Source organism: Ovis aries, chromosome 11, assembly GCF_016772045.2.
Source record: "Ovis aries strain OAR_USU_Benz2616 breed Rambouillet chromosome 11, ARS-UI_Ramb_v3.0, whole genome shotgun sequence".
NCBI classification, from domain to species: Eukaryota; Metazoa; Chordata; class Mammalia; order Artiodactyla; family Bovidae; genus Ovis; species Ovis aries.
Window position 1 is genome coordinate 47,704,991 of NC_056064.1, and position 16,185 is coordinate 47,721,175.

A 16,185-nucleotide genomic window follows, 5' to 3' on the forward strand; every position below is an offset into this window, starting at 1 on the left:
ATCTGTCAAAACGTTTAAAATAGGATTGATTACAACAGACAACAGTCAAAACCGGCAGAAGTGGGAGGAGGGGGAATGTGGCCCCGCCAGCCCCCACCAGTCCCTGTGGCTCTCAGCTTGGCGGGTGCTTTCCCTTCCGCTGCTTCCACACTGTGGTGTGGTCCCGGCCCTAACAGGCATGCCCGGCCTCACCTCTGCAGGTGGAGGGGCCCCAGAGCTGTTTCAGTTCCCCTCCCCCCCCCCACTGGGTCCTGGGGGACATTTGGAGAGGCCCAGCAGGGGGCACTCTGGCTCACCTTCCTCCAAGTCTCCATGGCTCAGGACCAGGCTAAGGGCAGAGGTAGATGGGGAGACGTGGGGGCCACATGAGCCCCTGGGTGGCAGTGAGGGAGCTTGGGACCCTGAGGGGGCATGCTGACTCCTTGCTGGAGAAAAGGCACCTAGATAGGGAAGCTGAATTTGAGGGCCTCCCAGGGGGGCCCTGGGGTGAGGTGGGGTAGGCTGAAAGAAACAGGAAGTAGGGAAGTGAGCAAACCCCAATCCTGGTTCCCAAACCCCCACTGGCTGAGGAAGAAGGAAGGCATCCCGGAGCAGAGCCCTGCCCCTGGCAACCCTCTGCCTGAGTGAAATGGCCTCATCCTCTTTCCACCCTCACCCGGGGCCGGCCGTCCAGTCTCTCTCCCACCGTTCCCGCTGCCGGCTCCGGGCCCTCTGTGGGGGGAGGAGGGAGTGGACAGCCAGAGGGGCCTCAGGCTGTCTTGGTGCCGGGGTCCACCTCCTTGTGGGCCCAGAGCTCCTTGTGCTGCTTCCGACCAAAGCCTTCGTCGTAGTTGCCTTTGCTCTTGAACAGCTGCTGGAAGTGGGGCTTGCAGTAGAATTCCCCGTGCAGTGCTGCGTAGCTGCCCAGGCTGCAGAAGCAGAACACTGGTCAGGTCAGGCCGGGCCAGCAGGGCTGGGGCGGGGTCAGGGCGGGGCGCACCTGAGCTTGGTGTGACAGTGCTTGCAGCAGAAGCAAGAGCTGTGGAAAATGAGCTTGTCAGCCACCAGCCGCTCCATAGGGTACACGGTCTTCTGGCAGGCAGTGCAGGTCTCCTTCACCTGGGCCCGAAGGCTGAAGGACTGTTCCAGGAGAGACGCCATCAGCGGCCTGACCGGCGCCCACCCCTTCCTCCCTGCACAGCCCAGCCTCGGAGCCCTACCTTGGAGCGCTGAACCGTGCTGCTGGAACCACCACCTTTGGCTTCCTGAGAGAGAGGGCGGTGGCGCAGGGTCAGTTGAGGAGGGCCCTAGACCATCACCAGCCCAGATCCCAGGGACACTCAAGGGGGAAGGGGAGGGAGACCGGCAAACAGGCCGCTCCTGTCCCTTCACGCTCAGGCCAGACACCTGCAGGGATGGAGTGCCCTCCCACCCCGGCTGAGCACCTACATGGGAGGGGGTCGCCTGGGCGGCTCCGGCGGCCTGGAACATGGCTCGTTGGAGGCGATGGAGGCCCCGTGTGGAGACGCGGCACCCGCTGGGTTCTGCAAGGGGAAGTCGGTTGGAAGGGCCCTACAAGCCCTTCCCAGCCCGCAGGGTGGGGGTAGAGGTGTTTACAGGCAGGGGGCTGGGGGGCTGTGGTTGGGACTTTCCCTAAGTCATTTCCTGTTGCTCTGGGTCTTGCCACTTCCGCCCCTCACCCACCCCCCCGCTTCGCCCGCTCGGCCTCCACGCGGCTTCCCAGGGGGCAGGGGTCCCTGAGTGGAACCATGTGTCCCGGGAGGAGCGGAGTTAGCGGGCAGCGGCTCGGGGAGGGGATCCGCGCAGCCGCCCGAACGCTTCGCGGACCCGGACGCCGCCTGGCGCGAGGGGAGGTCAGAGGAGGGCGGCCCCAGTGGGGCCGCGGCCAGAAGCGGCTGCCCCGGCCTGACCCCAGCCCGAAGCTGCCCAGTGCGGGGCCTCGGGTACGCTCCGCTCGCCGGACCCAGCCCCTGGACAGCGCCCGCGGGCTGGGCCACCCGCCCCGCCCCGCCCCGCCCCGCCCCGCCGAGCCGCCTCCCGCTCCTCCGCTCCGAACCCGCGTGGACCGGACCCCAGACCCAGGACCCCGGCGGGCCCAGCCGAGAGGACCTCAGCCCTGCCCGGGGGATGGACGCCGGCCTCAGGACCCCGGGCGAGAGCGACGGACTGAGACGCTCGGCGTCGGGACCCCGTGGGCGGCGGCCCTTGCGCCCACAGCCCCCACCTGGGCCGCCCGAATCGCGAGCCGGAGGCCGGCCCCTCCCCCGGCCCGCCCGCGGGTCTCACCGGGCCCCGGCCTGGGCCGCGGGGCGGGGGTCGGTCTCCGGGGGAAGCCTCGGGTGCGAGGAGCGCGCGGGGGCGAGCTGCCGCCGCTGCCAGTGGTCCCTGAGCGGCCGCGGCCGCCGCCGCCTTATCGCAGCGCCGCCCCCGCCGGCCCCCGCCCCGCGCCCGCCCATTGGCTCCGCCGCGCCCGGTGCCGCCTCCGGGGCCCCGGCGCCGCTGCCGACCCCCTTTCTGCGCTTTGTCTTCCCCTCGCTCGGCGTCCCCCGCCTTTGTCTGCCCCCCGCGCTGACCCCGCGCTCCGCACCGCCCCTCCGGCTTCGCGCTCGCCCGCCTCTCGAAACCCGCCGCCCCGTCGGCCCGCTCTGGACCAAGGCAGGGGCCGGAGCCGGCGGGTCCGCGCCGGAGGCCTCGGGGCAGGGACGAATACAGGTGGAGACGACTCGGGTGACAAATGGCGTTCCGACGAGGCGGGGCAAAGGATAACTGGGCGCCCCTGGCCTTTGGCTGCTTCCATTTCCCCGCTCCGTGGGCCCTGCCGGCGTCCCCGCGCGGCTCCCACACCCCCTCAGACGCCGAGATGGCAGGGGCGGCCGGGCACGCGATCCCGCCACAGGGAGGACCCTGGGGGCCCCCGGGGCCACCAGCCCTCAGCCCCTGCTGGCGCCCGGCAGCCTGCGCCTGCGGCGCCCATTGCAGCGGCCCTCGCGAGGCCGCCGTCCCAAAGGGACTCTGGAGCCCGACTTTGTAGGCTTAGTCACCCCCACTCCCGGCTCCAGCGGGCACCGCTGCCTGAGAGAGGTCGAGGGGACCCCCTCCAGGGAAAGATTTCCAGCCTTCAAACAAGCAAACCTGGGTTCAACCAAACCTCATTTGACACAGGGAGCAAGGCCTGACGATCTGAAGTGACTTGTTCAAGTAACAAAGCCGAGCAGCCGGGTTGGCTTCAGAGGTTGGGCCTCTGGACCCCTGTCCCCGTGGCCAAGCTGGTGGGCACTGCAAGTCCCGGGTACACAGGAGGCCAGGCACCTAACTCCTCAGCTCCCCAAGGAGCACAGGGGAGCCTGTCCCCGTGGCATCTCTGCAGGGACGCCAGGGACTGCTGAGCTGCGCCTGCCATCCGGCTGGAAGCTGTTTCACAAAGCACAGCCCTAAACATAGCTCCTGCCCACATGGTGGCAGGAACAGAAGGAGCGGCTCCAGAGCAAGGCCCACACACTGGTCAGGAACAGAAGGGCTCAGCGCTGCCTGCCTGGCAGGGGAGAGGGAGGCCTCGGGCGCCCCAGCCCCAGGCTATTCCCATGGCTTTCTCAGGGCACCCTCTCTGTGGCTCACTTTTCTCCTTAGACCCCTGTCCCTCTTTGGAGGAAGATTTACATTTGCGTTGAGCTGCAGCCCTCAGGCCTCCCTGGATGGGGTGTGTGAGAACTGAAACTGTTAAGGGGCCTCTCTTTTCCTGCCAAGTTCCACACCTGCCTTCAGATTCTCAAGGGGGTTGTGGCGAGGTGAGAAAGGTGAAGCCCTGGGAGGTGTGGGGAGCAGCGCTGGGCTAGCCCCTGGGCACCACCTGGCCCCTCGGCCCCTCTGCCCTGCCCAGGACCATCCGTGTGCTGAGCTGCAGCGGTTCCCACAGAATCAGCACTCTGGGCACTGAGGATGAGCTGATGGCAAGGTGAAGCAAGCAGACCAGAGGAAAGAAACACACTGATAATGGTGCAAAGAAAAGGGAACTTGAGGTTTAACGAAAAAAAAAAAAAAAAAAAGAGCTGGGCAGGAGGGGTGGAAACAAATGTGAGCTGGCCTGCTCACTCCCTCCATTTCAGGGCTCCCAGTTCCCTCCAGAGTGCTGCCTTCTCCTTAACCCCTGTAACTGGGTAAGAGGTCTTCTATTTTTCTTTTTCAAAGTTTTGTTATAGTTTCTCAGAAAAGGGAAAGCAAGGGCATGCTTGGGGATGAAGCAGCTACAGGGAAGAGGGAGGGGCACTTCCCTGATCTGGCTAGAGCGGCGCCCACCCTGAGGGACAGGGACGGGGAGGGGAAGGGGCCCGGCTGCGGCGCACGCAGGTCAGGAGGAAGCACCAGGTCAGGAGGAAGCACCGTGGAGGAGACCCAGGTCATCCCCTGACCCCTGGCCCAGACTCCTGGCCAACAGCCAGGATGGAGGGGAGGACTGGGTCTGGGTCTTGGATTACCTGCTCTCTTGAGTATTAGTTTCCAAGGTAAGGAGACACCACGAGTCCTGTTGCAAAACAACCCCCTTCACCTCCTTTCCTGCCAAAAGGGAGCCTCTTCTGCCTGGCCTCCACTGGCCCAGACGTGGTCCCGAGGAAGGGCCAGCACTCAGACCCTTCCTGCTCCAAAGTGTTTTGATGGCTACAGGCTAAAATGGCCCCAACATCAGATAGTTAAAGACAAATCTATCATGGGTTTTAAAGGAAATGTGTGTTGTTGAGGCTGTCTCGTGAAGGAGGTCACTGCTATGCCTCCACGGGCATGCATGGAAACTCTCTCAGATGGCAGAACCCAGGGCGGGATGACTTGTGTCCGAGCCTGCATGGCCAACGCATGACAGTGTCACTCTCCAGTGGATTCTCTGGAACCTTTTAATTTGTTCTGGCAATGAAACTAACATGGCCTTAGAACTTAAGCCCCTCAGGCTGGGCAGCACCAAGGCAGCCAGCAGGGGTCAGTTAGATGGGCTCCTGGTGGGAAAGGAAGGAGCTCCCCAGGTGAACCAAGGTGAGGTGTCAGGGGCCGAGTAGGAGGAGGATGGACCACCCAAGCCTTAATCTAGTGCTTAAAGAGAAAAGAATACCCTGTCCTTCAGTTATTAGGGAGAGGCCTGGGGGAATGGGGCAGGGTCCCTCCATGGACCTATAGGATCTGAGAGTAGGGGAGAAGAATGGAACTAGGCTGATGGGAGAGCCAGCATAGGAAGCCACAGCTCCCCAGGCAAGTCTAACCCTGGGCTTGGACTTCACAACCCCATGGCCAGGACAGGACAGTGGCTCTCCCTTCTGCAGAGGTCAGGTTGCCTGAGCTCACAGGACAGGGAATGTTAGATTTCTGGCCCCTCCTGATCCCTGGGTATTGGGGTTCCCTCATGTCTCAAAAGCCTTGAAGCAGTAAAGTTTCTCTCCAAGAATTGCCTTTCCAGTCCCTAAGCAGCCAGCTCTCCTGGTGGAAATGTCCTTTCTGCCCCATCTGCCCCAAGGAGGGTGGGAATGTGGCCAGCCCTCGGGAAGGGTCCTGGAGGCGCACGCAGCCCAGGATGAAGAACAGGCACCTTCTTTAGAGGCTCAGAACTCCCAGTCGTCCACCTCCAGCTCTTCCAAGTTTGTTACCAGGCCGAAGATCCCACTGTGATCCTGAGACTGTCTGCCTTCAAAAGTGGTGATGGGGGTGACAGGTCGGAGTAACTCAGGCAGAGCTTCTGAGGCACGTCGCTTGATCTGGGGAAGAGAGTTGCGGGTGGATCCTGTTTCAGCCTCAGGACATGGTGGGGCAAGCGACCATGGCTCAGGGACAGACAGGGGCTAGAGGCAGGAGTCTCTAAGGGGAGAGGAAGGAGCAGCGCCTGTAATGGACTTTGGAAACACAGCCATGTCTCTGACCCATTGGGAAAATGAAAGTGTTAGTCATGCAGCCATGTCCAACTCTTATTGCCACCCCATGGACTGTAGCCTGCAAGGCTTCTCTGTCCATGGAATTCTCCAAGCAAGAATCCCCTTCTCCAGGGGATCTTCCGACCCAAGGACTGAACCCGGGTCTCCCACCCTGCATGCAGATTCTTTACCATTTGAGCCTCCACCAGGGAGGAGGAGACAATATCTAAAGACCCCAAACTAAGGGGACTGAGGGTGGCTGGAGCCACAAGCAAGGAAAATCACCAGCAGGGGGCCCAGGGAAGGCTACTGTACCTGCTTGAAGAAAGAATGGTTCAGGAGGGTGCTGGCGCTTGGTCTGCAGAGGAAGGAGAGAAGAGGCCAGCATCACCCCTGTGTCATTTCCAGAATCCTGCTGCTATTGCCTTACCCTCAAGTGCCCCTCTCCTTCCCTCGGCTCCTCAAGAAACAATAGCCAGAGTGACCCAACTGGCTTCCTGGCAAACCCTGGGCCACCCGCTCCCGCTGTGGGGACTTCAGACTCCTCCGGGGAACCCAGACCTTTCTGGGACAGATGCATCGTCTCCAACCCCCGCCAGCCCAGGGTTCCCTGCAAGGCCCACCCTAAGCCCCGCAGGTGCACCTCATGTCCGGGTTGCGCTGAAGGCACTGCTCCACAAAGTGGTGGAAGTGGGGCGAGAAGGTGCGGTGGTAGGGGTGGGAGGGCGAGTCGCCATTGGAGGTCCTGGGGGTGCTGGGGGCCAGGCTCTCGCTCAGGCCCGAGTTGGCCGCGGAGCGCGAGGTGCTCATGGTCAGCTCCTCGGCGGGGATGGTGCTGGTGTCCAGCAGGCAAGGCACCGTGCCGTTCAGCTTCTCCAGCAGCATCTGGGGAGGACAGAGCCAGGGCCGGGCTGGAGGGGCCCCCAGAAGGACCACAGAGTTTCTTCACAAGTCCACTTTTCCCCAAACGCACGAGTGATTCGGGGGCAGCAAAGACAGAAGTGGGAAAAGGCCTGTCACTGTCTTACTTTGATTTTCTCGATGCTGTACCTAGACAGACATCCACACCATCTTGTCTAGTCCACCAGAGCTCATCCGGCTGCAAGACTCACTTTTCTGAAACATGCATCTGATGCTACCACTCCTGTGCTCAGAAGCCTTTGACAGTTCTCCACAGGCCCTAGGACAAGAATGGAACACGCTGGCCTGGCCCGCAAAGGCCCTCGTGACCTGCCTGGGCTTCCTTCTCCAGCCACGCCACTGGCAGCCCCGCAGAAGCACTCATACTTCAGCCACACAACTACCTCCTGTCCTCAGATTCTGTTCTTTCTTGACTGGGCCTGTCACAGGCTGTTCCCTCTGCTGAAAAGTTTCCTTCCACTGGAAGCTCCCATTCTTCACCTAGTTAATTCCTATTTGCCTTCAAGTCTCAAGTGTCCCCTCCCTGAAGCTGCCCCAGGTTCCCTCCTCTAGAGCGGCCCTCTGGCCCCTCCTCAGCCGCCCGTGTCCCCACAGGGCAAGCCATCTGTGGGCTCAAGGAGAGGCTTACTCAACGGGCACAACCCCCTGACCCCGGCCCCCACCGCCTCCTCCCAGGTCTAGATCATGCTCCAGGAACTCTGGGCCCAGGTAATCCTTACCCAAATGACCCAAGTCCAATTCCTGGACTTGGCAAGACCTGGATAAGTCTCTTCCCTAAGTCCAGCTCCAAGGGAGACAATGCAGACTCCTGGCTGCATGTACGCCAAGAAGCCAAGGGCAGCAGGCAGTGCAAAGGGGCGTGAACAGGGCGGGAGGTTGGAGGGAGGTTCAAGAAGGAAGGGACCTGCGTTCACCGACAGCTGATTCATGCTGATGTACAGCAGAAACCAACACACCATTGTAAAGCAATTATCCTCCAACTAAAAATATTTAAGTTTTAAAAAGTGGAGGAAGCATGAACAGGAGGAGGCTGGAGGTTGCAAAGGTATTGGCTGGAAAGTGGTAGCACTGAACCTGAGAAGTCTAATTCTAACTTAGAAATCGGCCTTCTACAGCATCACCAACTCAATGGACATGAACTTGGGCAAACTCCGGGAGATAGTGGAGGACAGGGAAGCCTGGCGTGTGGCAGTCCATGGGGTTGCAAAGAGCTGGACATGACTTAGTATCTGAAGAACAACAGCTTCCAGGTATACTGATCAAAGTAAAAAAACAAAACACATTTTATAAGCTTGAAAAATTTCTCAGGGACTTTCCTGGCGGTCCAGTTGGTTAAGACCACACTTATACTGCAGCAGGCATGGGTTCAATGCCTGGCTGGGGAACTAAGATCCTACATGCCATGTGGTGCAGCCAAAAGCTGGGGGGGATATCAGTTGAAAAGTAAAAACAGACACCTGGTATGTGGGCTCCAGGCCTGTGATTATGAGCAGTGCTTACTTCTATGACCCCCACCTCCCGGGCTCCATTTCCACAATTATCACAGACACAAGTAAACAGTTACACAAGTTACGCAACTATCCCCCCCCCACCCTCCCCCCCACACACACACATGGACACACACACACACATGCTGGTGTCCAGAGTGTGCAGGTCCTCAACAAGCGTTTGTGGGAGGCAGACAGGAAAGGAGGACAGAAGGAAGATCCCTAGCTGCAGGCTCACCTGGGTGGCAGGCATGTCTTTAAAGGGGACGTGGCCATTGGCCAGCTCACAGGCCGTGATTCCCACACTGTAGATGTCAGACTTGGCATCGTAACCCTGGAGATTCTGTATCAGGAGAGAAAAGCCACAGGTCACTCCACTGGAGCCTTGGTCGTTGTTCTCAGACAAAGAAGCAGGTGGAGCAGAAACTCCCCAAATCGGGACGAGCTGCGAGGCTTCCCTCACCTGTACACTGAGGAGTCGCTGCTATTTTGGAATGAACAAGTGTCTGGCTAAGGCCATGTGGGAGCAGGAGGAAGTGCTCTGCTTAGCACAGGGATGCAGAGCGCGCCAAATGCTCGAGAATTTGGTACTCTCTCTTCCCATAAGATGGGAGCATCTCTCAGTGCAGCTCAGGACCCGCCAGGGGTAATGACATCACCTGCCAGGGACACAGCATCCCTGTGCTGCAAGGGGCCTCCCAGGTCTACCGGCCAATAGGAGAGCCCTCTCTCCAAGAACCCCCAACTCTTCTCAGAAGCAGAGGGCACCCCTCATCCCTAGAATTTCCTGAAGGCCTCCTTGGGGGCGGTATCACAAGTTGGTGGGGGCGGGGGCTCCTGAGATCCAGGGCACCGACCTGCTGGAGGACCTCTGGGCTGAGCCAGGGCAGAACCTTGATACTGTACTTGGGGAAGTCGTGGACCACACGCTGCCGCTGCCCGTGGCTGATCATGCTGAGGTTGCTGCGTAAACCCGACAGGTAGACCTTCCCATCAGCGGAGATCAGAACGTGGCTGGCTTTGACGCTCCTGTGGGGGGGGAGGGTGTGTCACTGGGCGGCGGCGGAGGCCCTCACAGCACAAAGCTTTGTCTTCACACACTAGACCCAGCCAGCTCTCTCCCCTGGGGTGTGTATTACACACATACACACAGATCACTGCTTCGCTCGTGGCTCAGTGGTAAAGAATCCACCTGCCAAGCAGGAGACTCAGGTTGGATCCCTGGGTCAGGAAGATCCACTGGAGAAGGAAATGGCAACCCACTCCAGTATTCTTGTCTGGGAAACCCCACAGACAGAAGAGCCTGGTGGGTTACAGTCCATGGGACTGCAAAAGAGTCGGACGTGACTTAGCCACTAAACAACATATATATACATATAATATGTGAGTACACATATACATACATATTATATACACATGAACATGTATTTTTGTGAAAAATTTCAAACATACGGAAACAGAAAAAACATCATGACCCCATTTACACATCACCAGGTTTTAAAACTTATTTATGTTTTGTTTCAGTTCTCTTTTCTGCTCACAGACCACTCTTCCTCTAGTGACTTCCTCTGCTGCCTTTAATCTGTACTTTCTGTCTGTAGGTGTTCTCATAAAGTGTACTGCTGTTTCGCACGCATCTTCTGTTTTGACCTAACGGTACTGTGTTAGGCAGCCCATGTTTCAGGGTTATGTTTCTGAGCTCCACCGTGTTGCCAATGGTATACACCTCACTGTTGCTTCTAATTGCCACCTGCACTCTGGAGTGGGGTCTGACATTTACTAATCCATTCTTCTAGGAAGGGGCACTCATGTTGACTCTAACCAGCACGAATATGAATACAGACGTCTATGCACACATCCCCTGAGGTGCCTGTGGGAGGGCTTCTTTGGGGTGTGCACCCAGAGGCAGCACCGATGGCCCCGGGTCTGAGTGACGCTGACTGGCTGCGTGGGGCCACCTTCTACCATCTGGATGGGAGGCCCACCTCCTCACCGCCCTAGTCCTCACCCAGCGTCTGAATCCCTGCCAGGGCCCCCATGGGCATAAGGTGACATCACCTTGTTTTCATTTGATTTTCTGATTCTTGCTGAGTCATGTGTGACTCTTTGTGACCCCATGGGCTGTAGCCCAGCAGGCTCCTCTGTCCGTAGGATTTCCCAGGCAAGAATACTGCAGTGGGGTGCCATTCCCTGCTCCGGGGGATCTTCCCGACTCGGGGACCAAACCTGAGTCTCTTAGGTCTCCTGCACTGGCAGGCGGGTTCTTTACCACTGCGCCACCTGAGGAGCCGCGCTGAGTGTCTGTTCATATGACCATTATCAGTCTTTTGGGTTTTCCCTTGTATGAACTTCATATCCTTTGCCCATTTTTCTATTGCTTCGCTATCTTTTTCTTACCGATTCACAAAATTGGTTTTGGACAAAATGAACAGCTTCCACACTCTAATTCCTCTATTAACTTTGTCCCTGGTGCCCTGTATTAGAGAGAAAGCTTTAATCTTGATATAATCGAATCAAATCCTTTTTTTTGGCCTTATGTTTTTTGTGTGTAAAACATTTAGAAGTTATGGTACGCCTCGGGGCACAAAAATATTTCCTTGCATTTCCTTCTGTGTAAGCCTAGAGCTTGCATTTAGGCCTTGCAAACATCTGAACTACTCCTCTGCACATGGAATTAGGGAGAGGTCCTGGTTGTACCATCTTCCCTACCCCGAACTGCTTCTCCCCAACACCATCTACTGAGCCATCTGTCCTTTCCTGAGCCCCCTAGCTGAGGGCTGACTCCGGGGAGCACACCCCAGCAGGGGCGCTCCAAGGAGGGAAGGGGTGGGTGCAGAGGCCCACGCTGGCTAGTCAGTCCCCTCACACAGTCCTCAGGAAAAAGCTGCTCGGTAAAGAGAAAGCCAGCAGCTTCACACGGACAGGGTAAATGCTCCGCGCCCCCAGCAGAGGCAAGGGCTGGACTCGCGCCTCGGTTTAACCTCTGGCTTGACTGACTTCAGCCTTCAGCCATTCCTTGGAGGGCTCACGATCCCAGACACCGCTCATGTAAAGGGGGAGAGGCCGGCGAGAGCGAGCACCTGTGCACGTAGCCCATGTGGTGGATGTAATCCAAGGCCTTGAGCGCCCCCTGCAGGATGTAAGCGATGGCCAGCTCGCTCATGCCGTCCATGAAGTGCGTGCAGATGAGGTCCTTGGCGGAGCCTGAGGAAGAGGGCCGACGGGACAGGGAAGGGCAGCGGCACGTGAGCGAGCTGCTGGCAGAGCACGCAGAACCCCTCTCCGCCAGGACCCCCTGCCCACTCACCGTATGCCATGAACGACGTGACGACCCACAGCTCGTTGTCCGCAATGAAGGTGGCTCCGTAGGGCAGGATGTTGGGGTGGCTGAAGAGTTTAGAGACATGGAGTTCCCCCTGCAAGCATTGGTGAGCTGCAGTCAGAACCAGCGGGCAGCGACTGCCCTGGTGGTCCTGCGGCTCAGACTCCACACTCTGCAACGCCAGGGGCCCGGGTTCGATCCCTGGTCAGGAAACTCAATCTCGCATGTTGCAACTTACCGTTCACATGCTGCAACTAAAAGAGGCTGCACGCTGCAACTAAGAGCTGGTGCAGCCAAATAAATATTAAGAATAATAATAGAAAGACCCAAGGGGCACTGAGGAGAACACGCAAGATGGCAGCGGCAGGGTGAACACTACGGGGACCGAGAAGCCCAGGAGCCGCCGGGACCCGGATGAGAGGAGCCAGGCTCTGCTGTCTCTGCAGGGAAGTCAGCCCTGCTCCGCCAGCTTCTGCCTAGCCCTGGCTCTGCCAGCCAATCCTAAAGGGCCTGAGAACCATTCCCCACCGCCAGGGCAATGGCCGAGACAGCAGAGGGTGGCAGGGCACTGCCTCGGAGACAAGAAAACAGACTGCAGACTGAAGACTCGGGAAGTTGAAAGCTTAGCTCAACCGCAAGGGCCAAGGCACACCACTCTTTAAGATAAGAAAACAACAACAACAACATGTTTGCCTATTACAAAGGCAAGTGTTGTTAGAGATGGGAATGTGGAAAGAGCACACTAAGAGCAACTACTAAACGTTAGAAGAGCTTTCTCCAGCGACCTCCGGTTGAGAGCTCCTTTCCTCAGAAGCAGCTATAGAAAGCATAAGACTGATGGAATTCTAAAGTAAATTTGGACAAAAGATGTGAAAAAAAAAAACTGAACAAAAGAACTGCAGAAACTCCAGGGTCCTGGCCCCTGGGAAATGAGCCAAGGCCAAACAGCCAGCCCCTTCTAACCTGTCCACAGCTCTACAGAATGAAGAAAAGAATCACAGAGCCCAATGCGCTCTCTAACAAACTCAGGTTTGTTTTTTTTTTTTCCCAAATAATTGAGCTAGGATTGACTTTCTGTCCCACCCTGAGACCCACAAGACTACTCTGAACATATGAACTGGTATTAGAGCACCTTCAGATGAGTTGGATTCAGAAAAGCGCTGTACCTGAAGAAGGGGAAGGGGCCCAACCAACACTGACTCAGGCCCTCCTCCCTGCACCAGAAAAGAGACTGAGTGTGGAGCTTGTCACTTACTAGTATGTATGTGACCAGGGGCGAGTTACTTAGCCTCGCTGAATAGCAAATACATGAATAAATGAGCCACAGAGAGTCTCTAGAGAAGCGGGAAATACACATCGGGCTGAGCAGTGCCACACAACCCTTAACACCAAATGTCCGAGATCCTTCACCGAGAGCTTCCTTACCTTCTTGGCTTGGTCCACTTTCGTTTCCTGCCAGCTATTTCAGAAGACAGATGTAAACATCCTTGTAATTACTACTGGGACTACAGCCCCCCTCCAAGTGTCACAATCATTTCTGATTACCTGTAAGAACGTCACCATCTCGTTGGAGCAAGCCTCGAGGTTAATCCTTCGTACCGTCACATACTCCCCTGTTGGTTTGTACCTTGCTAGATTCACTGTCATCAGGTCCTCGAATCCTTTGCCTAAAAGAAGGCCGTAAACAGGGACAAGAGCAACACCAGTTTTCATCTTCTTTAAAGAGACTTGATTTTAGAATGAATATATGTATATGAGTAACTGAAACGCTTTGCTATACACCTGACATTAACACAACATTGGCAATCAACTATTCCCCAATTAATAAAAAAAGACTTGGTTTTAAAAGAAAATTCAAGTTAAAACTTTCACTTCTGTTATGTCTTGATTTTTTCTTCTTCTGTCAGTTCCTTCTCAGACAACTTATTCTAACTGATGATGGCCCAGGACACCAGGAGCGTGCAGAAAAGAATTGAAAAAGAGCTCCTCTCCTGAAAACGTGATTGATCTCTTTCTCCATACCTCAAAGAAGAAAACCACAGAAGACCCTCCCCAAAAAGCCAGCTTTGTCACCACATATCCTGCCAACTGGCTGACAGCTTCTGGCACACATTCATCTGAGGGTGCTGAAAAGACCAGTGCAGTCCCCTGGAGCATGACAGTCCTGGACGTTACCTATAACGGTGAGCAGCTCATAACACCCTCCCTCTGGCAGGAAGCTACTCATGATCTCCGGCTTAGAGAAGGATGCTATCGACTCTGAGCTCGCCTCATTGGTCTACAGGAAAAGAAAAACAGGTTAGTGAGAGAAACTTGGGGACAGGCGTGGGAATGGGGAAGACGGTAATTCAGACCCATGAGGAGACTGGCATCTAAACAAACATACAAATTTGGACTCTGGCGCAGTTCCAGCACTGTTTGATGAGAAAGGTAAAGTGAAATCTCACCAGTTCAGTGCAGTCACTGGCACCAATATTAAGAGTACGTGTGAGGGCTAACTACAAATATGGATGGGGATGAGGGTCAGGTGTAGTTGACAGTTGATTTGCTTGTCCTTCTCAACAACTGGCTCATCTCATAGCTAAAAGCTGTGGCTTTAGCTGGGTCATAGCTAAAAGCTCTGACAAATTCTGACCTGGGAAAGGATGTCCAGAGAAAGGCATATTTAGAAAAGAGAAGGGAGATGGGTGGGTAGGGGGTTCTCTTAAATTTCCAGCTGCATTAGGGTCCTATTTTTAAGATCCTGATTTAAAAAAATTCCCAAAGATCAAACGTTGAATCTCACTATTGGCCATAAGAGTCTCCCTCTTGAGCAAACCGAGAGGCCAGCCAAGGGATTTCCCTGGCAGTCCAGTGGCTAAGACTCTGAGCTCCCAATGCAGGGGATCCAGGTTCAATCCCCAGTCAGGGAACTAGATCCCACAGGCCACAACTAAGACCTCATACAGCAAAATAATTAAAAAAAAAAAAAAGAGGCCAGACTAGTCATTCCCTGACATTTCCAAGGGAAGCTAGAAAACATCTAACACATGGAGCTACAGGCAGGGAACAGAACCATCGGGTCTTGGCCCTCATCCCAGGGAGCAGAAGGGACCCGCTCCCTGTGCACTTCAGCTGCAGATGAAGCTGGGTCTCAGCTACTTCGGATGCGGGCATCACAGGTGAGGTCCCGATGGGAAATGCCCAAAAAAGTAAATGGCAGGCCAACAGCTCTTCCTTCAGTTCAATAGGCTCAGTGTCCTTCTTCCAGATCTAACTTTATCTGTATTATTTAAGGCCTATCAGTACTTTCCTCTTGGATCCTCTTTTCTTCAGATGTGTGTCTAACTGAAACGAAGACTCTTAGACCAGCTCATATTTCACAGGCTGCGTTCATAAACCTGCCCTCTGATTAGGAAAAGGTCTTCAAAGACTCAGAGGCTCTTGGCTCAGCATGAGCCAGCAGAGTGTGTGAGTTGAGAAATGTTCTGGTATCACTTTGTGGGGGGTCCCTGAGGTTTGAAACACGTCTGCTTTCAAAACAACTGATGCTGCCGGGGGTGCAAGAAACCAAACGGGATTTTGTCTCCAGCAGTGCTTACACTAAGAGGAACCCAGTCAAGCAAAGTTGAGCCTTGTCAGCAAAGTGTAGTCTTCATTTAACCAACTTTATATGTCTAAGGTTCACCTATATTGCTGTATTTAGCCACACTGTGTAACATTCACCTTATGAACAACTTCAGTCTATCCTTCCAATGATGATGGGCTCTTGGGGTTGCTTTTCAGTGGCTGTTATGAACTGTGCCACTAAAAACACACTCGGATGGGTCCCTTGACACATACGTGCACGAGTTACGCTAAAGCTTATACTGAGCAGTAGAACTGGAGGTCACAGGGTATACAAACATTTGACTTTAGGAGAAAAATGCCAAATTGGTTTCTAAAAAGGTTATATCAGTTTACACTCTCGCCAGCAATACTCTTGCTCTTGTCAACTCAGCTTTTCCTCAACGCTTGGTGTATTTGGACTTAATTTTTGCCAATCTCTTTGTGGGTTTGATTTACATTTCCAATTGCTAATGAAGTTGAGCATCTTTTCATGTATTTATTGGCCATGTGGATTTTCTCCAGAGTGAAAATGCCTCTGTCTCTTGTCCATTCTTCTATCATTTTTTGATTTCCCCAAAGCAGGCCCCATGGAGCACTGACCCTGGCAGTTAATGCATAGAAACAGTCTACACACCCAGTTAAGTTACAACATGCAACACACTCCATCTCATGGACGATCACAAGGGGTGCACGCATGTTAAAGGTTTTGAGAAGTTCTGCAGTTTTGACAAAGACTGTTTAACCTAACATATTTCTCAAAGCTGCCTTGTGTGTCTTACATCTGTTAAATCTGGGGGAAGATAATTTGGGAAAGGCTATCTGAAGCAAAACATATGGGATAATGCTAAGACTCAAGGCTTAGGGGCCAGGGAGAGGCTGAACTTGAACTCAGTCTGTCACTTGTGCCGTGACCCTGGGCAAGTCCCTCTGACCCCTGGGATCTCCGTTATCTCATCAGTGGAATAATTCCCACTTCACGGAG

The 16,185-nt window shown here is 55.4% G+C and overlaps 2 protein-coding genes across 36 annotated transcripts in view; both read right to left on the reverse strand.

Moving 5' to 3' along the window:
* Positions 1–5,056, reverse strand: LIMD2 (LIM domain containing 2). Of its 3 annotated transcripts, none has more exons than XM_042256162.1 (5): positions 3,149–5,056; positions 1,429–1,523; positions 1,200–1,244; positions 980–1,119; positions 1–908 (listed from the first exon to the last, which is right to left on the reverse strand). In XM_042256162.1, exons 2-5 carry the CDS (start codon positions 1,468–1,470, stop codon positions 749–751), a joined length of 387 nt encoding a protein of 128 aa, XP_042112096.1. In that variant the 5' UTR covers positions 1,471–1,523; positions 3,149–5,056; the 3' UTR covers positions 1–748. The 3 variants fall into 3 exon arrangements, with proteins under 3 accessions (XP_042112096.1, XP_027830153.1, XP_042112095.1); XM_027974352.2 differs by lacking the exon at positions 3,149–5,056 and adding an exon at positions 2,287–2,388; XM_042256161.1 differs by lacking the exon at positions 3,149–5,056 and adding an exon at positions 2,225–2,388.
* Positions 4,866–16,185, reverse strand: part of STRADA (STE20 related adaptor alpha) — a 27,632-nt gene continuing 16,312 nt past the window's right edge. For 29 of the 33 annotated variants that reach the window (XM_042255204.1, XM_042255199.1, XM_042255190.1 and 26 more), the window contains 9 exons: positions 13,791–13,893; positions 13,161–13,282; positions 11,601–11,709; positions 11,374–11,497; positions 9,151–9,322; positions 8,532–8,636; positions 6,529–6,770; positions 6,201–6,243; positions 4,866–5,732 (listed from right to left, as the gene is read on the reverse strand). In XM_042255204.1, coding sequence (XP_042111138.1) covers positions 5,580–5,732; positions 6,201–6,243; positions 6,529–6,770; positions 8,532–8,636; positions 9,151–9,322; positions 11,374–11,497; positions 11,601–11,709; positions 13,161–13,282; positions 13,791–13,842 — 1,122 coding nt within the window. In that variant the 5' untranslated portion in view covers positions 13,843–13,893 and the 3' untranslated portion in view covers positions 4,866–5,579. 33 annotated transcript variants of the gene reach the window in all.

Excerpts from the sequence above, each read along its gene's own strand:
- LIMD2 (XM_042256162.1), bottom strand. The coding sequence starts at position 1,470 with ATGTTCCAGGCCGCCGGAGCCGCCCAGGCGACCCCCTCCCAT. Across the intron at positions 1,245-1,428 it reads CCCAGGCGACCCCCTCCCAT|GAAGCCAAAGGTGGTGGTTC; the intron begins GTAGGTGCTCAG and ends CCTCTCTCTCAG. Across the intron at positions 909-979 it reads CACTGTCACACCAAGCTCAG|CCTGGGCAGCTACGCAGCAC; the intron begins GTGCGCCCCGCC and ends CTGCTTCTGCAG.